The 23,263-nt window shown below is 33.6% G+C and overlaps 2 protein-coding genes and 1 pseudogene across 3 annotated transcripts; all 3 read left to right on the top strand.

Moving 5' to 3' along the window:
- Positions 1–796: 796 nt before the first annotated feature.
- Positions 797–1,744, top strand: LOC129297971 (glycine-rich RNA-binding protein 1-like; annotated as a pseudogene).
- Positions 1,745–12,439: 10,695 nt separating this feature from the next.
- Positions 12,440–16,179, top strand: LOC129297970 (G-type lectin S-receptor-like serine/threonine-protein kinase CES101). The gene is given in 8 exon segments (XM_054936338.1): positions 12,440–13,760; positions 14,177–14,284; positions 14,389–14,570; positions 14,651–14,817; positions 14,819–14,859; positions 14,955–15,189; positions 15,288–15,438; positions 15,684–16,179. Coding segments are annotated over 8 exon segments (2,358 nt in total). The 5' UTR covers positions 12,440–12,595; the 3' UTR covers positions 15,993–16,179.
- Positions 16,180–18,131: 1,952 nt separating this feature from the next.
- Positions 18,132–23,038, top strand: LOC129297973 (proteasome subunit alpha type-2-A). 2 transcript variants are annotated; one of them, XM_054936339.1, is made up of 10 exons: positions 18,132–18,234; positions 18,563–18,619; positions 18,703–18,779; positions 19,144–19,208; positions 19,469–19,515; positions 20,340–20,415; positions 21,036–21,103; positions 21,945–22,014; positions 22,549–22,634; positions 22,886–23,037. In XM_054936339.1, exons 2-10 carry the CDS (start codon positions 18,579–18,581, stop codon positions 22,950–22,952), a joined length of 597 nt encoding a protein of 198 aa, XP_054792314.1. In that variant the 5' UTR covers positions 18,132–18,234; positions 18,563–18,578; the 3' UTR covers positions 22,953–23,037. The 2 variants fall into 2 exon arrangements, with proteins under 2 accessions (XP_054792314.1, XP_054792315.1); XM_054936340.1 differs by lacking the exon at positions 18,132–18,234 and adding an exon at positions 18,246–18,452 and having other exon boundaries at positions 22,886–23,038.
- Positions 23,039–23,263: the final 225 nt, after the last annotated feature.

The following is a 23,263-nucleotide window of genomic DNA, read 5'->3' as shown; positions in this document are numbered from 1 at the left end:
AAATTGAGAAGAATATCAAGAAAAATATAAAGTATTAAGCATTTTTCAAAGACTTATTTAAGCTAAATAAAAAAAATCAAGTTTGAACCTAAAATATAGATAAACAATAGGAAGTTGCAAAGATTAAAAAAATGTTCTTATATTTAAAAAAAGATTTAAAGAAGAAAAAATCAACAAAAAGCATATGGAGGGGGAAGAAAATAATGCAACGAGTTATATATGTGGTGTGTGAGTAAGTTATGGTACATGGTGTGTGTGGTTTCCTCAATTCCCACATGGTAATAGAGAAGAGCAGTGTGATGGTTATCTAAAAAAGGAAGCTATGTAGAGTCATTTTAATGTATCAAGCATGTGGCGGAGAAACAATTTCACGGACAGTAATATAATCGTATCTTCTAACCGAGAAATTCTTTCTTCTTAGATTGACATAAGAAGTAGGGAACAAACATAATACAACATATGACATTGACCATAAGATATGATGTATTGGTTCTGTAACACATAGATGCTGACAGATATTTACAACCCCACCCAGCAATCAACAGATTAACCATCCTTTCGAAACAATAAATCATAAAATGTCATAACACTAGGAAAATGAGAGCAAATGACATATTATATTCACTAGGAGTTCTGAATCAAGTAGTCAATCATTCAGAAGGTGACGGTCCGAGGGTAAAAATGTGAAGTTAAACTTTAAAAGAAAAGAAGATCAGCAGAAATTTGAGAAATAATATATCACTTATGGGTGTTGTGAGCAATAAACGACAATTACGTACCTTGACATCTTGAAGAGATGGGAGAAGCGACGCAATGTCTGGCCTCGGTCTGCCTAGCCACTGCCATCTTTTGCTGCCGTTTTGTTGTTTTCACCAACTCATGGCCTAATTCCGTAATCAAACGATAAATATAACTAGAATTTCTAGATTGAGGTAAATGGCATGAGAAAAAACTATTAATAATGAGACAGCATACTTTCAAGCCCTTGAAGAATAACGGAAGAGAGACAAGGACGCCCTCAGCAAGGCCTTTGCTCCTTTCGGCGACATTATCGAATCGAAGGTTATCAACGATCGCGAGACCGGAAGGTTAAGAGGGTTCGGATTTGCGACGTTCTCCTCAAAACAGTCGATGAGGGGTCGATGCGATCGACGACGTTAACAGTCAGAACCTTGGTAGACGGAACATTGCAGTGAACGAAGCTCAGCCTCGCGGAACAGGCGGCGGCGGCGGCGGGAGTGGGCATATCGATGGTGGAGGTGGATAAGGAAAGGCGGTGACTCCGCGAGCGTGGATACCACCGGAACGGTTGTGGATGATACGGCAGCGACGGCGGTTATGGTGATCGTGGATCTGGCTACTCTCGTGGCGGCGGCGAGTCAGATGGAAACTGGAGGAATTAAGTAAAGTCGGACTGGTCAGAGCAAGATAGATATAGAATAAAGGAATTTAGGGTTTTCTTTTTCTTTTTTTGGCAGGGAGTTTAGGGTATTGAACAAGGTTTAATCGGTTCAGGGAATATGATCCGGGGGGAAAAAGACAGATGGAGGAGAGCAGATGAAGTCATCGGAAGAGCTGAAAGTCGAACGAAATGTGGCAGTTTAATCAACGAGCACACGGCGGCGAAAAGACGAGGAGGAGAGAAGACGATTAAATGAAGCTAGGTTTTACCTTTTGATACTAGACGTTGGTAGAGTCACCGTCATTCTTCTCCGCCTGCCATCAATTTTAATATTATTATATTGAAAAAGGGTCGAGATTTGATATGGAGGGGACAAAACATTATTTTTTTACTATTTACTATTTATTAATTGGGCAATAAGCAATGTAAAAATTCATATACGATCGTACAGATGATAGTTTTTATTTTAGTTATTATTATTAAATACTATCTGTACTAAAAAATGAAATATGTAAATTATTCTTTTAAAAAAGGAATAAATTATTAATTTCTAAAAAACTAAAAGAAAATTATAAATTTTCTGTTTTTAAATAAATATTCTCATTTAAATATTAGTCTTATCATTATTAATGAATTTAATTTATAATTTATATTTATTATCTTAAAAATATTAAATTATTCATATACAGTTTGACTACATAGATCAAGGTAATCCTAAACCAATATTTTTTAGTTTAATGCTCAACCTGATTTGTAAAACCTTGTTATTGAAAGTTGTGGCTATGTTGTGAATTTTCTACTATGTCATTTTCTGTAACAAATTTGTGGCATTAATTATTTTAATCAAGGGATTTTAATTGCTAGGAACTAAAAGCAAAGAATTAATTTCTATTACCGTTGATAGGAATCGGGGGCCCACACTGAAGCTATGCTGTAATGTCTCCACGCGTATTGGGAATGGGAAAATCAAAATATAGCTCCACCTATAAGGAATGAAATGGTTTATAAAAAGAAAAAAAGAAAAGAAAAATGAAATGGATTACGTTAGGACTTATGATATTCTTGGCAAACGGCGCTTCTATTCGCATCGGGTTTGGGGTCGGAGCCGTTGCCTGACGACGCGAGCTGAAGCAGCGCCAAATTTGGGTGTTTGGTTCTCAAGTTACGCTTGTATAGATGAATTTAAATTAAAAATTTTAATTTAAAATTTTATATTTAAAGTCTTATATTTAAATTTTATAAATTTTAAATTTTTTATTTGTATAATATAAAAAATTTTAAATTATAATTTTGAAATATTTTGTTTGGATCATAACTAAAATCTCAAGTTTTAAATTTTAGGTTTGAATTTAAAAGTAATGTTGATGATATTGGCAATCCAAAAAGCTAACTTCTATCAAAACCAAATTGTTGGCATTGATTGGAACTAAACGGCAGACTTCCATCGAGACCAGATCGCCAGTGACTACTAGGATTGAACAACCAACTTCCATCAAGACTAGACCGCCAACACCGATTAGGACAAGACTGCTAACGCTAATTGGGACAAGATCGCAAGCGCCAATCGAGACTAGATAGTCACCTGCAACTAGGATCAGATGGCCAGCTCCCACTATGATTAGGACCAGCGACTTCCACCATTATTGGAACATTAATGGTTCGGTCCTAATCAATGCCAATGGTTTGATCTCGATGAAAGCCAACTATCCGATCTTGGTAGAAGCCCATCATCTGCTCCCAGTCAACATCGATGGTCCAGTCACAGTGAAAATTGGCCGTTCGATCCCAGTTGAAGTTAACACAGACGGTTTGATTCAGTGAAAGTCGGCCATCCTATCTTAGTGAAAGTTGGTCATTTGATCCTGGTGGAAGGCATCCGTTTAGTCTCAATTGGAGCTAATGATCTAGCCATGGTGAAAGTCTACCGTCTAGTCTCAATCTGCAATGACAATTTGGTCCTTGTCGCTGCTAGCTATTTGGCCCCATTTGGCTCCTCCGGCAAACCAATCAAATTACAAAGAGATTAGGTAAAATTTGAAATAATAGAGTTTTAAAAATAATTTTAAATTACAAATATATTAAGGTAGAATTTGGATTTTGGTCAAATCCATAGATTTTTAATTACTCAAATAATAAATTTGGTTTAAATCTAAATATAAATCTATATGCATCCAAACATAGCATTATTAGGAATTTTATAATAATTAACATAATTCATGGTCATTTACTGTTATGCTCATTTTGTTTAAACTTATATATAAATCAGAATAATTTTTAAAAAAAATTATAAAGGAAGGAATTTTTTATTTCAAATATAAGACAAATTAAAAAATAATATTTTATTAATAATACTTTTCTAATATTATATTTGAAATGATATTATGGTGTAATAATTAAGTGTATAAAGACATTTTTAAAAGTTTATAATTTTATTATAAAAAAGTAAGTTTGTAAAGTATCATTATTATATTTTATTAATATGTGTAATTTTATTTTAAATTGTATTATAATTTGGTATTGAAATAGGAGTTTATGTCCATAGAAGAAAGAAACAAGTGATAAACTTTTAACTTTGGAGGTTGGGGGACAGTTGAATCAGTCAACCCTCTTGTTGAAACGTCTGTACGTGAAAGAAACGTCCATACTAGTTGGAATCACGTGTTTAATATGTGATATAGACAGAACTAGGACGTAATATTTAAATGTTTGTTTTGAAAATCCCAAACCTAAATTTGTTTATATTAATAGGAAAATTTTATTTCGAACTAAACATGTGCAAGGACTCACTTAATTAATTTAAACAGGCATTACTTAGTTTATTGTCATTTAAGTTCTTCTAAAGAGACTTGGCTTAAAAGAAGAATGATATTTACAACAAAGAAACCACAAGGATGGGACCTGAGACACTGTGAAGTCCTTAATCTTAGTTTTTAAGGGTTGAAACTGATATGATTTTGTCGCTATCAATTTTAGGCTTTGTCAGTTTCCGCTAAGGCAGTAGAAAATGACTAGGATGAGAATAGAACCAACTTAACAAATAACCAACATGACCTCCATGAATATCATCTAGTAGCTTTATGAGATCCTTATATGTAGCCAGTTCTACCCAAGGCTTTCTATCATATCTATAATTAGTAAACTTGTAGTTTTGTTTATTCTTGTATTGGGCAACTTGGATTTGTTTAGAACAACTTGTTATGCATAGGACACAAGTAATCATTTGAAGCCAAGGGATAAGCTAAATCACCTGAACCCCAGAATTTGCCCCTTATATGAATCATGTTGCATGGGTTTTATGGAATTAAATAGTGGCTCCACTATTTGCTAGTCTACAATCTATTCTCTGAAACAAAGGTTTGGATTGCTAATACGCCCCTTATATGATCAAATTCTCTATGCTTCTTCAAAAGCTTAACTTTGGATCATTTTGGCCTGTTGAAAATTACACACCAAGGTCAAGAGCCAACCATCCTCTACTCTCTTCCTACAGATCAAGCCCAAGATCTCATCAATAACACCATTACCACCTTATTGAATATAGACAACTTTGTGTTGCAACAACACCGCCCAGACGAATCAAACATTGTCTTGTGGCAAAGTTTTGATCATCCCACTGATACTCTTCTCCCTAGAATGAGGTTAGGCTTTAACAACAAAATTAGCATAAATTGGTCCTTAGTTTCACATTATCTTGATATATCGACTTCTCTAGGTCCTTTCATATTGGAATGGGAACTTAGAACAAGACAATTGATCATTCGAGGAAGGGGGTAGGTAATGGTGGGTAGAGAATAATGTTCATACTCATTTTATTATTGTATATTTAATGATGTCCCAATTTTGTGTGTCATTAATGTAAATTGAAGTGTTTTCTAGTTTTTTTTTTTGTTCCTCATCAAAAGGTTTTATTGAGCAAGCAGGGTATTAAGAAATGGGAAGTTCCGGAACATATTAGAGAAAGCCCAGAGCTTGTATAACTTCACAATTGTTGTAAACAAAGATGAAGAGTATCTCATATTCTCTATTAGAAATAATGCAATTAAGTCAGATAAACAAACAGCAATGTAGTCAATTGATTGTACTGGGTAGCTATTTGAAAGAACAATCATGATTATAAATGCTAATAACTGTTGTAGGTATAACATTAATGGAAGATGCTAGTTATGGTATCAAACAACTTGTAAGCACGAAGATGAGTTCTTTAGCTTTAAGTCTGTTGAACTAAGATATTTAGGAGTCACCTACAACTTTGTTGTAAATGTGGATTTGAGCACAAGTGATTGCAAGGCTACTTGCTAGAGCGACTGTTACTATGTTAGATTCACTTCTTACAATGACAATAAAACTGGATGTGTCTTTTACTATGACAACTCACAGTCGCAAATGTATGTCCCTGAAGATGGTTTCTTTGAAATTTACTTCCTTAATAGTACTTCAAGGCACATAGGAAGGTAAACTTCTACAATCATTTGCCAAAACCTTTATTACTCTTTTCTTTGATGTTGGCAAAACATAATAGTGATGAATATCTTGTTGAATCATTCGGATGCTAGTATGTAGTGATTAACAGATTGTATTATATCACTCAATTTCCTTTAGTTAGTTTTGGCTATAATTAGGATTTGAACTGAGACTCCAAATAATTAAAAATTCCTTCTAACATATTGTTCCAATTATATAGGAAGCCCAGTACCAGAGCCCAAGTTCATGGCCAATAGGGCCTCACTAAGAATCAAATTCAAGTGCAAAAGCGGTCAAATTGCTAATTCCTCTTGTTGCCATCATTTTATTCTTAACATGTGTATTACTCAGCCTATTACTAAAGAGAAGGAAATTTAGGCTTTGAAGGTACATAGTATATATTGTAACCTCCTGCCATATCCGCCTAGTACAGGAAAAGATGAACTAAATTACCACATATATCAAAAACTCTATTTAAAAAGCTTTGGCCAAAGACTTGTTTAATAAATTCACCAAAATCATAACGAATCAAAGCAATACACAGCAAAAATACCATATACATTAATCTCAATCATTGCATGCATTAAAAATCTCAAAATAAAGTTAGAAAATAGGTCATACACCGTGGCGTGCAATACGTATACCATGGCATATGGCATAAAGCCACACATCTAGTCTTTCTGTAACATGTATTGTGACGTGAGACATCATGCGCTGTGGCTCGCCAGTCTAAAATTTTTGCTGTCATTTTGATAGCAAAATGACGTACTTATGGCGTGCGCTGTTTTCACATATAATGTCTGATCGGAGTGATTTAAGTGCCCACACAAAGCTTATCTCATAAGTTAGCTAATGAGATACGTTTGGACATGATCTAACGGTCTGATTGAAATTTAGACACCTAGGTGCATTAACTCATTTTTTCTAAAAATTTTGCGCACTCAAACGCTCAAATCGATCCCTTTCTCTCATTAGACCACATAAGGCCTTGAATCAAGTTCAAAAGAACCTATTGCATCTAATTAACCATAATATATCACATATATACATATACATATATATATATATATATATCAAAATTTAACCCCTCAACGATCAATTTTTTATATTTCATAAATTTTCACATTTTGACACATTATGGTACAACTTGACCTTTTCTTAACACATTCACATATAATAACATCCATAACATATTTACTATGTCATCTTCGCATCAAATTACTCATTTTATCATAATTTCGCACATGGGCTTAAGATTCACCATTATCACTACAATTTTCACACAAACGCACACAAATCTTAGCACCTGATCCATTTCACTACATATATACACAATTAGGTTAAGATTTCACAATCATTACTTAAAGCATGGATACAACCCTATGGAAACTTCTATACATATATATACACAAGTTGTCAGTTCATTACACAAACTCAAAAGGGTCTCATAACCACAGCATTACTATGCCAGTCCAGACTCTCTTCCTTTACCCTGATCACAGCTCTATCCTATAAAAATGTAACCATAGAGATGAGATAAAAATTTTAATATACCGTTTAATATAACATATCACATGTTTCATTTCAAATATCACTCATATCAAACATTTCCTCACTTTTATATTTGTTTCACCACTTTTCTCCACTTTTATAGCAAATAGCAACATATAGCATCACATAACATGATCACTACGAATCAAACTGCTAAATCACCCCGACACGAAACCATAGGCTCTCCTTAGGATAATGTAAACACTTATTGGCCCTAAGCTCACCTTTAGTGGTAAAATCATTTGATCAAAAGTGATCTATCTTACTTCAGGATAATGGTTTCCCCTAATACACACAATGCAGTATTGTTAACTCCAGAACCATATCACACAGACACTAAGGAGTCCTATATCTCCAACACCACACATCAATAGGCACTAAGGAGATTATCCCCAATACCATACCTTAAAAGGCACAAAAGAGGTATAATTCTCCAACACCACACCCTATTGTGTAACATGCTTACTTCACTAAACATAATTAATAAATAAAACTCATGGCAATTAGAGGATTAACTCAAAGGGTGATTACTAAGGATTAATCCAAAAGAAGGAATCCCAAGTTTTTTATTTAAAAACGAGTTAAAATCGATCAAAATCTTTTATATCAGTGTAAGAATAAGTTTTGAAAACATGGGATACCTTAGAGGAGTGAAAGAAGTCAAAAATGATTGAAAAAAAACAAAACATGTGTTATGATACAGAGTAATGTGCCACGGCTGGTGTACTCTATGCCGTGGCATATTGCTCTCTGTGCGACGTGCCACGGCCTAGCTTGTTCATGTGCTTTTTAAAACTCTCTACTTACTACATATTCACCAAGTATGTGAGTAAAATTGTGATTTTGTAACTAGAGAGGCTTGGCTATCTTCTACTGGTTTATGTTTTGATTTAATTCTCCATGTTTACGAAAAAAAGGGCTTAAAATCAATGAGATAGTAGAGAAATTGGATTTCTTCCTATTAGGCTAGAACAAATATATGCATTATGCAATTCGATCTATTTTCCCCGTACAAGTTAATTGTATTGCATCCAATTATATTTCTTATTGTGTTATGTATGGTTTAGTTAATCCATCAATGACCTTTTTGTCCAAAGATTTAACCTAGAGCAAGTTACTGGATTAGACAACACATGTCAATATGACTAAAAAAGTAGTTAATTGTTCATGATAATCCTATGTTAAAGATATTTAACTTATGGACTAAATAGTTAGTTCAATTTATATTTATTAATATGCATGACATAAAAGCCTTTAATATAGGGTTAAGAGTCATTTTTATCCATGAACTGTACATGAAAGGTCACAAATGATTCTAAACTCAACTATAAATCAATTATGTCCCTCAACTTTAAAGATTTTTTCTGTCATCATTCTGATATTAAAAACACTTAATGCCCATTAGTTAACAGTGGGTTCTACTATTTTTTTATATTTTTATCAGGTTAAGGATCATTTTTACCCCTCAACTCAAATATTTTATAATAAAAAATATATTTTATAATGGTGAGAAAATAATAGGGTGATGAGGAAGGAAATATTTAAAGTTAACGGGCAGAATTAACCCATAGTTTAATTTAGGATCCTTTGTGACATTTTATGTACAGTTCAAGGACAAAAATAACCCTTAATCCTTTAATATATTACAAATAGTCTTACCATACATATAAAATCTTTACAAATTATATATTCAATCTATATACAAGTTAGTGCATAACATAGTTCATGTGTCAAGAATTATAGGCTAATGAATTAAGCTCATTTTATGCAATACTAGCCTTATGGCATATTTTTTATCATGCCATACAGTGGATACATGTTACCTAAGTATGCCATTACCAAATCAAATGTCTATAGTTTTAGAGTTTTGCTACTTGAAATCATTAATGGCAGAAGAAGTACCAATTTTAAAAATTAAATCTGTTATGCTTTCCATTCCAAGAGAAGGGATTCTCCTTTGAATTTCTAGTGAGAGAGGTAAAGAGAAAGGAGAGGTGGGGCCACTAGGATGGGCCATTAGAATATTAGACCTTACCTACCCTCTCTTTCTTCTTGTTTTTTTTAAATAAAAAAAAAGTTTTGAGTTGGGTTTCAAGGACTTACTAAGGCCAGGGTATATCTCAAGGGTCAGATTGCTTACAAAGGTACCCTTACCCTTTCCCTCTTTTTAGTTTTTAAAGATTTCTTCTTCGGACTTCAACATCATAAAGAATCTAATGGTTATCTAAGTAGGATGGGAAACCCTACATCAAAAACTAGCTGTCGAGATAGGAGAACTAACCCATTTAAATACCCTATTAAACATTTCATACTACTTAATGTGGAACTTAATATCCTATACTACAAAGTCTCCATTAATTGGCCCTTAATGGAAAGCCAACATCCTAGCAATTGCACTTCATGGCAATTAACTTGCTCCTTGAGTAGCTATCTCCAAAACCACCGACAACCTGACTTTGACACCAATTGATGAGTACCTAAATGAGATAGAAAACCTTATCCCAAAAGCTAGTTGTTACAGTGGGATAACCAACCTACTTAAACACCTTATTGAGCATCTCATACTACTCAATATTTGACATAGTATCCCATATTATCTAGTCTCTATCAGAATCTAGGGGTGTTTATGGGATGGGATGGGACTGGAACACCCCTGTCCCGTGCCTTTTCTAAAAAAAGGTCTAGGACCGAATTGTAGTCCCATGTCCCGTCCCGTCCCGAAAGTTGTCCCGTCCTGTTAGGAATCAAGATAAGACCAGGATGAGATTGGGACGTCCCACCGTGCTAATAAATCGGACAATGTTAGAGAAATATCTAAATAATAACATTCGTTAAAATTTTAAATTATATAATTTGTTAAGTTTAAAATTAAAATAACACAAGTACATAAATCACAACAATTTAAAGTCAATTATTGAACTACATTAATCACAACTACACATTATGATAGCAATTACAAGTGATCTTTAGGCTATAAGAGTAGTAACAATAGACAAGCCAAGTACAACATCAAATGATTGTTCTTCTACTTTAGTTGAGATATACTAAGCTAATTACTCTTTCAAAAAAAAATAAGAAATATACTATAAATAAAAGTTATTAAATATATAGACATAAGAATAAATTATATTAATATAATTAAAATACTATAAAGAAAGATATCACCATGTTTACTTTATATCATTAAAATTATCAATATAAAAAACTTTAGTTTTATATAAGAATTGCAAGTAGTGAAATTATAATTGATATAATTAATATATTTAATACATATTTTTAAAATAAAAAATATATATATATATATATATATAATATTCAGGACGGGACGAGACGTCCCGATGGTAATCCTGTGTCGTGTCATGTCCCGAACTTTTTTCCTGTCTCGTCTCGCAAAGTCCCTTCCTGATTGTTTTTGGGCCAGGATGAGACCCATCCTGATATGATCAGGACAATACCGGGCTAATCGGGATGGGTATAAGCTGAACACCCCTATCAGAATCCTTTGCAATTTTTTAGTACTTTGTTATTTCATTTTGTTTTGTTTTGTGCTTGGAGTGTAAAATTTTCTACATCTCTGAGGCTTGGGAACTATAGAAAGGAGGTTAGAGTCTAGACGTGGTTGATCCAACTTGAAGAGACTCAAGTGATCCAGATCAAGTATTCTGATGCATCCACATTGGGCTTCTATATGTAGAAGAAAATGCAGAAGATCTTCCAACCACGTCAGATTTTACAGCCTTGTTGGCAAGTGAAACTGCTTGACGTCCTTTCCCAACAAGACTAGTGGAAAAAAGCTCACTAAGAAATTTCATCCTCATGAGTTTGAGACTCATTCAGTGAATGGTTTGTCTATTTCAAACATAAGAGCAAGATAAAACAATCATAATTCACATGCGTTGAAAAAATAATGGTTCCTCGTAAAGTAACCCATTGGTGGCTTATTCATGCCTTCCAAAAGCAGCCTAAAGTTGAAAGAAAATGTTTTCTACCGTCCAACTAATGCCATTCTATTAAATTATCTCCGCACTACCAATTTTAGAACTAATCAAAACGACCTGAAAAGACTAAAGCACAACCCACGATGAGAAAAAAACATGATGATGTCTCTTAAAAAGTGTGAAGAATTTTCTGCTACTATAGACAATAATTGGATTTTTTAGAGTATTTTATTTTAAATTTTACTGGCCAATCATTTTAGTTTTTTTTAATTATCATTAGTATTACAATGGATCATTGGCTATCATATCCGTAACAGATAGACAATCATAAAGAGGCATCGTTACCTAAGAGGGATGCAGAAAATAATTGGATGATAATTTAATACTAATGATAATTAAATTAGTCTTATTGAATGATAGCTTATCGAACAATGATAAACATACATACACCAAGCGTAATGAGATTATTTTCTCCATCAAACTGTATTATATTGCTTGTGATCTAAGTAAGAGGATATGTTTGTATACATCGTTTACTTTTGTTAGTGCTAGGTCACAAGTTCAATTATGTTATGTTACCGCTTGTAATTCTTAAAATAAAGATCACGTCAAATACAGTCACATTATATCAAACGGAAAAAAAAGAATCTTTCCTATTTTCCCCCTTTACCTAATTGAAATTCATGCATGTCGAACTGGTCAAAAGTGTCATGCTCTTTATAAAGTCATGACAATCGTAACCAATGATTTTTTTTTAAAAAATATATATATACATACATATATATATATATATATATATATAGTAAAAGCTAGCATTTAACACATGGAAACCTTGTCTTCTATGAGAAGCAAGGAACTTTCCTTATTTTCTTTTTTTTCCTTAAAACTTCAAAACTCAGTTTATGAATCCTTTTAACTTATTTAAACCCAGTTCTATTTGATGTTGAATTTCTCACCTCAACTCAAGGCCATTCATGATTATATTGGACATCCTAACAGAAATCAATAGGTAAAGCCTTATAAATAAATAAAACCAAGAATATGTAAATAGTCTGGCTGAATACATATAGCTTACAAGGTGGTCTACACACACCAAGCTCGGTGTATGCAAACATATCCTCTTACTTAGAATATCCCCAACACATCTACACAGTCACCAACTTGCTTACAAAGATCAAATAGCCTTAAACTCTTCACAGGTTGCTGAAAAATCAAAGCATTCTTTTGCAGTATATTTGCTTCAATGGCTATCATGGTTACCTTGCCTATTTTCTCATGGTTTTGTCCATGGAGAACCAGCTTTGGTGCAGGAAGAAATAGTTTGAAGCCAGGCGATGTGCTTGATAGCACGAGCAGGCTAAACTCCTTAAACCAGAGGTTCTATCTAAATTTTCAACCAATTGATACATTCACCGTCCTTGCTATAAGCCGCGTAGACTCTGAAAACCATGGTTATAAATATAAGAGTTGGGTTGTAAACAGAAACGACCCTATTTTAAACAATTCTGGAATTCTTACTTTGGATTACTCCGGTGCTCTCACGATCAACCGTCAAAACGGGAAGCCAATAACTCTGTATTCTCCTGTCAAATCTGAAGTTGCCAACAATACCATTCTCACTTTATCAGATTCAGGAAACTTGGTCCTGCAAGAGTTGCATCCCAAGGGTGATTCAAAGCATGTGTTGTGGCAGAGTTTTGATCATCCTTCAGATATATTACTGCCAGGCATGAAGTTAGGACTTAATCACAGAACTGGTCAGTCTTGGTCTGTGACAGCATCCATTTCTGATGCCGCCCCAGGTTCTGGTTCCTTTACACTTGAGTGGGACTCAAGACAAAAGCAATTGATCATAAAGAGGCAAGGGCAGATATATTGGGTAAGTGGAGTGCTGAAAAACAAGAGATTTGTGAACATACCTGAAGAAGTTCAGCAGTTTTATGAATACATCATTGTCTCGAATGAGGAGGAAGAGTCCTTTAGTTACAGAAGTATATATGAAGAATCACAGTGGGTGCTGTTTCATAATGGTCAGTTATTGGACACAAGAGGAAGTGATTATTCCATTGCTAGGGCTGATACCTGCTATGGTTACAACAATGTTGGTGGTTGTCAAAAATGGGAGCTACCAACCTGTAGGAAACCTGGTGATACATTCCAAATCAAGATTGGATATATTGATTATCTATCTAAGAATACTAGATCATTTAAGACAGACACAAACGTTAGTATTGGTGAAAGTGATTGCAAGGCTGCTTGCTGGACCAACTGTACTTGCACTGGGTTCAAAACTTTGTTCAGAAATGGAACTGGATGCATACATTACAATGGGCCTTTGGAGATAGCAAGTGTTTTCTCTAGGGACTATAGAATTAACATCTTAGAACGACATGAATTAGATCATGAAGGTATGGAAACAACTCAAGATAGTTTAGAATCTCCTAACTTTTTTATTGAAAAAAAAGGCTGTTCTTGTTGTCTTAATCTCACTCTCACTTTTGAAACTAAACTTCTACCTAAGCAATCCATGTTAGAACAGAACAAGATTCCAGAGTTGAGGAAAGCTTTGGTTGAAGCCTCCAGTGTTTCAATCTATAAATTTTGTCTTAAGTACTTTGATGCCTAAGTTCTTAAAAACATCTTCCATGCAACTTTTCATATCATTTTGATATAAAACAAGCTATGCTTGACCATGCGGAGTGGGAAAAGTAGAACTACTTATGAAAAGACACTGAAGAAATCTTTAAAAAAGTATAGCTTAGATAAGGTAAAGCTACTCATGAAACATTCCAGCCAACACTTGATGATTGCTTATGTAATGCAGTTATGAAGAAGTGGAAAATAGTTGGTCCTGCCTTGGCAGCAGCTCTGATCATAGTCTTCCTTGGAATTTGCTACCTAAGAAGGGGGATAAAAACAGATGAAGTTCAAGGTATATGTATCCATAAACTTACAAAGAAAATTTTTGAAATTGAGTGTAATGTTATATGAACATCATTCTTCTTTAAAGCAATGACATTGAATCATATCTAACAGATAATGGAAGAAGCAGAGAGGAGAAAGAACTTCGTAACTTATTATCTTCTGATAGAGATATTCAGAGTGACGTAAAGAAGGCAAACTTAAGAATTTTCAGCTATGAATCAATTATGGAAGTAACAAACAGGTTCTCACCAGAAAACATGCTAGGAAAAGGAGGCTTTGGACCTGTATATAAGGTGGTTCCCAAAAATGTTCTTGAACTTTTTCTGGTGATTAGTACCTGATGAGACTGATAACTTGCTGAAAATCATTTTAGGGATTATTGCCAATGGGAGAAGAAATAGCCATAAAAAGACTTTCAAGGGGTTCAGCGCAAGGAGTAATTGAGTTTAAAAATGAACTAATTCTAATATCTGAACTCCAACATATGAATCTTGTTCAGTTGTTAGGTTGCTGCATTCATGGAGAAGAGAGGATGTTAATCTGAGTTCATGCCTAATAAAAGCTTAGACTTCTTTACATTTGGTGAGAAAACAAGTACTTTTCTTCCAAGGAAAATTTGGTTTTCATTATTTTTAAACTTCTTGAGCACTGCTCACATTCATGTTTTTCTTGAGAAGATTCTGCTCAGAGCAATTCACTATATTGGGAAAGGCGTTTCAACATAATTGAGGGAATCGCTCAAGGATTACTCTATCTTCATAAATATTCAAGACTAAAAGTAGTTCATAGAGACTTGAAAGCTAGTAACATTCTTCTTGATGGCAATATGAATCCTAAAATTTCAGATTTTGGTATGGCCAAAATTTTTACACAAGAATCAAATGTACATACAGATCGGATTGTTGGGACATAGTGAGTACATTTATGCAGCAAATTCATATCTTCTTGTAGCTGCATTTTTATAATATTTCTGCCTTGAAACACATTTTATTTATCATAATGTTATGCAGTGGTTATATGTCACCTGAGTATGCCATGGAAGGTGTTTTCTCTACTAAATCAGATGTCTATAGTTTTGGAGTCTTGCTACTTGAAATAGTTAGTGGTAGAAGAAACAACAGCTTCTACAATGCCCAACATCCACTAAATCTAATAGGAAAGGTATGTTCCAGGAGAGTTGTGATTTTCTGCCTTTTCGAAGAGTCTCTAGTGAGAGAGGCAAATAGAGAGGGGGGGGGACCCACTTGGATGGGTTCCACTAGGTCCCACCTACCCTTTCTTCTACAAACATGATTTGGTGTTGGAGAGCATCTGCAGAAATTTTTCAGTAATTTATCAATCTAGTTTTACCCATACCATAAATTTTTAGACAAATATAACTTTTCATATCTTTCTGCATCTCTCAGGCTTGGGAACTATGGAAAGAAGGTCAGGGTCTAGACTTGGTTGATCCCACTTTAAGAGATTCACGCAATCCAAATCAAGTATTAAGATGTATCCACGTTGGACTTCTATGTGGAGAACAAAGTGCAGAAGATCGTCCATCCATGTCTGATGTTATAGCCTTGTTGACAAATGAAGCTGTTTCACTTCCTTTCCCAAAAAGACCAGCATTTTACTGTGGAATGAAGATCAACAAGAAACATCAAAATCCTAATGATTGTGAAACTCATTCAGTGAATGGTTTGTCTATTTCAAACGTAAGAGCAAGATGAAACCATTAGAGGTGCTTATGCTTTAGTACGAAATTCCAACGGTTAATTTATGAGATTGACATGTATCTTCGATGCTTATATCTTACTAGCAAAAGTGTTCATTTATGTTCTCCATATTTTCATTTGAGAAATGCTTTGCTTTCATGTATCTTCCTTGTTTCTCCAGTAACATCGCAAAGAAATGTCCTCCAAAGGCAAAGAGTGATGACTTCATGAAATTAACGTCTCAATAAAGCACGCGAAAGTAAATGAAAATTGATATTCCTTCTCTACCATAATTGTTTTCCTAGTTACTTCCAATTTGATAACAAGCTATCTAGTATTTGGTATTACCAACTTATCCAGATTTAAACATTGTGTAACCTAAATATCTTTATTAGTATGGTTCTTATCCACAAAGTTTGAACGCTCTAACTTATTTAAGAAGTATGAAGTCTCTTTCAAATCAATATTCTTTAGGTTACTTCTACTGAAAATATAGATGTTGATTGAAATAAAAGTTTTAAAATTTTCTCATGATGATATTTTCACTACACCAAAAAAAAAAAAAAACTGGATTAGCCATGATTAGTTGAAAAACTGTGGCAACATTTTCAAAATTCCACAGGGGATCAACAAACCCGGTGAGAAGTTCCCGCATTTTCTGTCAAAACTGCGAGATATTTTAGCAAATTGTGTTGTGGCAATGAGTATTTTCAAACCATGGAAATGCATAACCTTTTTTGCAGTATTCCTTTTCATTACAATCAATACTATGCAGTGCTAAAATGTTCCCATAATTTGTGCATAAATTTATTGGTGTCTTGATTTTTGTTATCACTATGTTTTTTTTGTTGGGGGGGGCAGTTTATTCTAGAATGTCAATTGTGCAGGCACTTTGGACGAGTTGAAAAACATCAATGTTCTAAGAATTTAATACTTCACTATAAATTACCTTAAACTTTGAATTTGTTTGGATATTTATAGAATTGAAAAACAGGTAGACTCGGTCCTTATTTGAAGGACTCAAGGCCAAGGCCACAAGCCTTGTTCTGAAATTTTTTAAAAAATTAAAGTAAAATTAAGCACTATAAATTAATTAAAATATTTTAAAATTAAAAAATTTGAAATCTTCATAATCTTTTAGAAATTAAACAACACACATTTAAAAATCTAGTAATAAAATTTAAATCTTAATTAAAAAATAGTTTATTTTTTATAAATACACAAACATAATTATCATAGAAAAATAAAAAATATTAAAAATTTTATACTATACAATGATATTTATTAAATTATATTAAATTAATTTTAAAATAAATTAAAATTAATAATAATATAATGTGTGTAGGATCAAGGCTTTAAACGAGCAGGTCCTTAGTTTCAAATGTATATTCCACAAAAAAAATTAATAATAATATAATAGGGCTTATTAGGGTCAAACCTAATAGAGCAGGTCCTTGGTTTCAAATGCGTGTAGAATCTTTTTTTACAGGGTTTATTAGGGTCAAACCTTCAAGTCTGGTTATTTTAAAAAAAATTATTTTTAAAACCCAATCTTTATTTAAATAGGGCTTTCAAGCCTAACCTTTATTTCTGACTTTAGATATTTGTGAAAAAAAATTCATTATGAAAAAATGATTGATATAATTGATTATATTATGTGGTAATCATTGGTTTATAAAATTGATTAATAATATTTATTTTAAGCAGAATATAAGAACAGATAAAATCGTAATTTGTGAAAATAGATATAAACACCCTAGATGTTGAGTTATTGATGAATCTTGGCATTCGAATTAATTAGGGGTAATAATTAAATTTCCCAAACTCTTTTAATATTTGAAGGAAATGAAAATTTGGCTAAAATCATATGGAGTGGGCCAACCGAGGCCTGAGTGAGAATAATTGGGCTTATTTAATTACTGCAAAAGCTTATATAGGCTACAGTTCAATTTAACTTTTGTACATGGCCCACTCTTCCTTATTTGCTGTTGCTCCTGGCTTTGTTAGGAGTTTAGTTGCTTCTGATGTACTTGGACCTCAATCCCCTTTTTGAGTAATTTGTTTTAACTACTGGGCTTAGCCCTCTTTCCTACCAAAAACGTGAAACTTTTGTACAAAAGCATTAAACCTAAAAGGCCCAACCCAATTGCAATTACGCTTTCTTGTCCCCGACGAATACCCCTGAAGAAAAAGCAAAGATCAATTTTGCCGGACATACATCTGAGGTTCGAGCTTGCTCTCACTCTGGTTAATTAAGGTACATTCTGGTCGGTGCTCATAGTGTTCGAAAAAAGTGTCGATTCCGGAGCCAAGCTTTGATCCGTCGACTATTAATTAGTTTCATTCCTCTATATCAATTATGAAGGGCTAAGCTGAAAATGTTCTTCAGCTTTGGTCTATTGTCTGCGATTTTTGTGTTCTGGGCATTGCTGTAATCATGAATTGATTCAACGGTTTTGCTTTTCTTTGCACTGTGTAGGATTTCTGATATTTTGCTAATTGCTAGGTGTATTCATAGGCCATCGTGCACGGTTAAAATTCATAAATTGTCAAATTCTTTTTTTTTTTTTTTGGTTTTGGGCCAGCTTCTTCTACAAAATCATGGGCGATAGTCAATACTCATTCTCTTTGACCACTTTTAGGTATGGTTGATGGAATTTTGCTTACATGACGATGCAATAACACACAGACACATGTCTTATTATTCTGTTTCTATGTTCGACAGTCCTTCTGGAAAACTTGTTCAGATAGAACATGCTCTGACAGCTGTTGGCTCTGGACAAACATCTCTCGGAATTAAAGGTGTTGATTGCTATCTCTGGATCTGTTAATAATTCTTATCCTGCTGCCTCAAGCATTTGTGTTGTTATGTGCTGAATCCATTTGATTAGTGATAATATTCTTGTTAAAACCAGGAAACACTCATCGCCAACGGGCGAGAATGTGTAGTACTAGAAAAAGAAATTCAAATGTGATGTTTTTTTTATATATATATTGAAAATTATTTCGATATGGGAACATTTTAAATTAGTATTTAAACAAAGATATTATAATATATTTTGAAATATTATATTCAGTATGTTATGGTGTCATGCAGATCATTAGTTTTTTTATGTAATTTCTGTAGCTTTTGTAGTTTTTAAGTCCATTTATTTGATTCTTGCAGCTGCAAATGGTGTTGTCATTGCAACAGAGAAGAAATTGCCATCTATACTTGTTGATGAAGCATCGGTGAGTTTTTATTTGCTCTTACTTTGCCTCCCATTTTGTTGGTGATCGTGCCTTAATTATATAAGTTTCCCTATTCTATCCCTGGCCATATGCCGTGTGTCTTTGCTGCCTATTTTCTCAGCTTTCATGCTATTGCTTGTGTTGGTGCTTTTATTGTAATCCATTCTCATTGAATTATTTAATCTCAAGCTAGCTGGTTACTGTTACTTAAATTATTGAAAATTTGATGCATTTCGGATCTTTGTTTTACTTGGTTGCAGGTACAGAAAATTCAGATATTAACACCAAATATCGGTGTTGTTTATAGGTGTGTTTCACACTACATGCTTGAATCATTTTGACTTCAATATAGTCATGTGTGAATCTATGTGCTTTATTAAATGCCTCAGATTATGGAATTGTATGGCTATTAGTTTCAAATGTATTTTAGAAGGTGAAAGACATCATGAGTTGTCAGGAACCACACACAAAGTGAACTAGTGAGTTTTTAGACAAACCAGCTTCTTGAGAGAAGTGAGGATGATGTTTTAAGGGAAACAATAATCTTTTGTGCATATATAGGAAAACAATACTTGGTGTATTAAAGACTTGATAGGAGAATGGGATGAGATATATTTCAATAAAGAAATGAAGCGTTTCCATTGGTGAGTTATGCATCCTTTGATTCTAAGATTTTTTAGGTTATAGAGTGCAACTGTCATCAAGGATTGTAAGTGGCGCAATGAGGGATTGTTGAGTTATGCTGACATTAGTCAGTTTTCTACCAAAAGCATACATTCAATTTGGCAGACTGATAAAATATATAGTTTTCAGGAAAATATTTTCATTGCTGGCTGCTATGTGATTTTAATGTATTCTCGTGTGAGAGGAACTTATGTGCTTCAACCCATAAATTTGAGATTCGTTAAGTACATCAGGTTTTTTATAATTTTCAATCCTGAAGGCTAATGACAGCTTGTCCAAAATCACTTCTCTACTGGGTACACTGAAACCGAATAATTGTTGAAGGCTACTTTGAGAGAAATTATACAGAGAAGAGGGCTCCATTATTGGAAGTAGCTTTCTTTATTAGTCTCCATAATCCTTCTTCATTGCAATTGAGCTTTGTGGAAAATTTGCTTTGTTGTTCAGTGGCATGGGTCCTGACTTTCGGGTTTTGGTTCGAAAAAGTAGGAAGCAGGCTGAGCAGTATCACCGGCTATATAAAGTAAGGTTTTTCTTTTAGCTCAATATATGTTAATTCAATCTCTAAGTCAACTGATCAATACTCCACGCCTGTTTTCCATTTATAATTATAATATTTGACCTGACCAGATGGATTAGTAATGGCATTAATGATATCTTGCATTGGAACTTAGGAATTAGGATTGTAAGGAATTCCATTGTTTCAATCTTATTTGTGGCGCATTTGCAATAGTTAGCAATTGGTCTTTGGTTTAAATCCTTGTTCCATCATTTAGCACAAAAAATGTTTTTATCGCTTCTTATGCATAACTCTTTGTCAAGTAAAAAGTAAGCAGAAATATATAGTATCTTTATTTGCATGATGTAGACTAGAAAAAAGGATATAGAAAGTGCATTTTGATGAAAGGCTTTGTTGAAATAAAATGAAAATGATAAATGATTGCTTGCGTTCATCTTGTTAAGCAGGATTTGCTTAGTATGGTTGGTTTTTATAATCTGATTAGATGTTCCTTTTAAGATATTTTTCGTTCATTACTAAAAATCTCATGTTTTTTTTTTCTTTCTATTCACTTTTTTCACATTCTGTTATGGATGTTTTGGGAAAGTATGGCTTTGATCTTATATGGTACTGGAACATTGCAGGAACCAATCCCTGTCACTCAGCTTGTAAGGGAAATTGCTGCTGTTATGCAGGAGTTCACTCAATCTGGGTAATTATGGATTTCTTTTTAAGATATATTTTTCAATAAACTTTTACAATAAGGGTGGGTTGTTTTTATTTACTCTTGCATTGTACCTAGGATACTCGTAGTATTAGAAATATGTTGCATGACACATCTTCTCCCTTCCTTCTGATCCTTGAAAAATGGGGACTGCAGATGTGGGGATATATAGTGGATGATTAAAGGAAAAGTTTACAGTGCCTGCTTTGAGTTCTCGGCAAGCAGACTCCTCTACTTTGAGAAGTCCCAATAGCTACATCTAATCTTTCTGTTCGGCAATTTGTCTTCCTTACCACTTGAATTTTCTAACCATTAATCTATGTAACTTAAGGTGATATAGTAAAAATAAAATATCCAAGTCAGTTATTTGCTAGAACAGTAGCTTCTCCTTTATTTTAGGAGTCTATCTTTTAAAGCATCAAATATTACCAAGTGCTGAAATTTAATTATGAATTTTGAGGGTGTTACTATTTTCAAAATAACCCTACGATTTGGGGTATATTTCTAAGTGAAAAATCCATGTGTATCTAATCTGAGCCTGAGTTTGATTTGGAAGAAAACTGCTCCTGAAGGCATATGTTCACAACTTACAGCTCTACAGAAATTACATTGGCGACAACTGGGTGGATCTTCATAGTAAATAAACCTGTAATAATCCCTCACAGAAAAACAAAAACAAAAACAAAACCTTTAATAATCAAGTGAACCTAAAATGTGTTGAATCTGGATGGGTTTAGAGTTTACGCACAGGACCACTCATTGCTTTATGGTTTTTCCTTTTCCCCTTTATTGTCTTTTGAATTTTGATATTTTTGTTTTGTCCTTATAGTGGTGTCAGGCCATTTGGAGTGTCCCTTCTAGTTGCTGGATTTGACGATAAAGGTCCACAATTATTCCAGGTATATTGATATGCTTTATGTGAATGGAACTTTTTTTGCTGATGCTTTTCAATCCCTGTTATTAACTGCAATTTAGGTTGTATTGCTTTGTCTTGCTTCTGCATTAGGGACTGAACTCAACAAGATTGTGTACTGCAATATACATACATGTGCGTGTGTGTTGTGCATGAAATAAGCTAAGAACAAATATTCGGTTACTGGTAACATGAATTGATACTTCCTCGGTTCTTGAAGATACCAATGTAACCTGTTGGAAGTTCATAATTTCGTTACCCAAGTTAATGATTTTTTCACTTCAGAATGAAAACTGAAAACTATTCTTTGATAATTTATTCTGTCTAAATTTAAATGGATTTCCCCAGAAAACTAGTTGTGCTTTTTTCTATCTGTCCTGCAATTGGTGTCCATGATAAGCTTGCACTTGAGTCTCTTTTTCATGCGCTTGAAATTATTTAAATGAATTACTTTGGTTTACCATACATAAGAGAAAATAAAGGAAGAAATTAAAATTGTTGTTTGATTCAATTAAAATAGGTGGATCCATCGGGTTCATATTTTTCCTGGAAAGCGTCTGCTATGGGGAAGAATGTTTCTAATGCAAAGACTTTTCTTGAGAAGAGGTAAGCTTTGATCGTTGATGACAATTCTGCATACGGAGTTCAGTGTTGTCCATTTAGTTCTGTAGTTTTTTACTTCTGTAGATACTGGGCATAACTGATCTTTCTCATGATTTGTCATATAAATGTGCAAAGAATTCTATAACATAACTGTGAACACTTCTAATAACATTTTCAATTGAAGATGACATTATTGTTTTACCGCACATTAAGATCTTTTCCCTTGTTTCAAGAGTTGATTGCTCATTTTGCAGATACACTGAGGATATGGAGCTTGATGATGCTGTCCACACAGCCATATTGACTCTGAAGGAAGGGTAGGAGCAAGTCACTTTGATTTTTTTTTTTTTTAATTTTACCATCCGTTAGGTCCAAAAGACATTTCATGTCTATTTGCTGTTTCGTTTTTCTCTCAAATTAAGTTTCCCCCACCACAGAATAATACGTATCAGGCTCTAGTATTTTGAGCTAGAGTTTTTGGAGAAGGAATGTGTCAAAGATTGGTTGATTACATTTAGATAAGGACTATTCAAGGTCCACACCATCTAAGTTGTCTAAGAGAAATTGATAGTGGGGATCTTTGTGCAATTACCAACGATACATCTCTAAACTATGAGCTGGACATTTACATG

The sequence above is a fragment of the Prosopis cineraria genome, unplaced genomic scaffold (assembly GCF_029017545.1).
Source record: "Prosopis cineraria cultivar Desert tree isolate PC_DT_omini unplaced genomic scaffold, ASM2901754v1 PC670, whole genome shotgun sequence".
In the NCBI taxonomy this organism is placed as follows: Eukaryota; Viridiplantae; Streptophyta; class Magnoliopsida; order Fabales; family Fabaceae; genus Prosopis; species Prosopis cineraria.
This window is presented reverse-complemented; position numbering and strand designations above follow the sequence as displayed.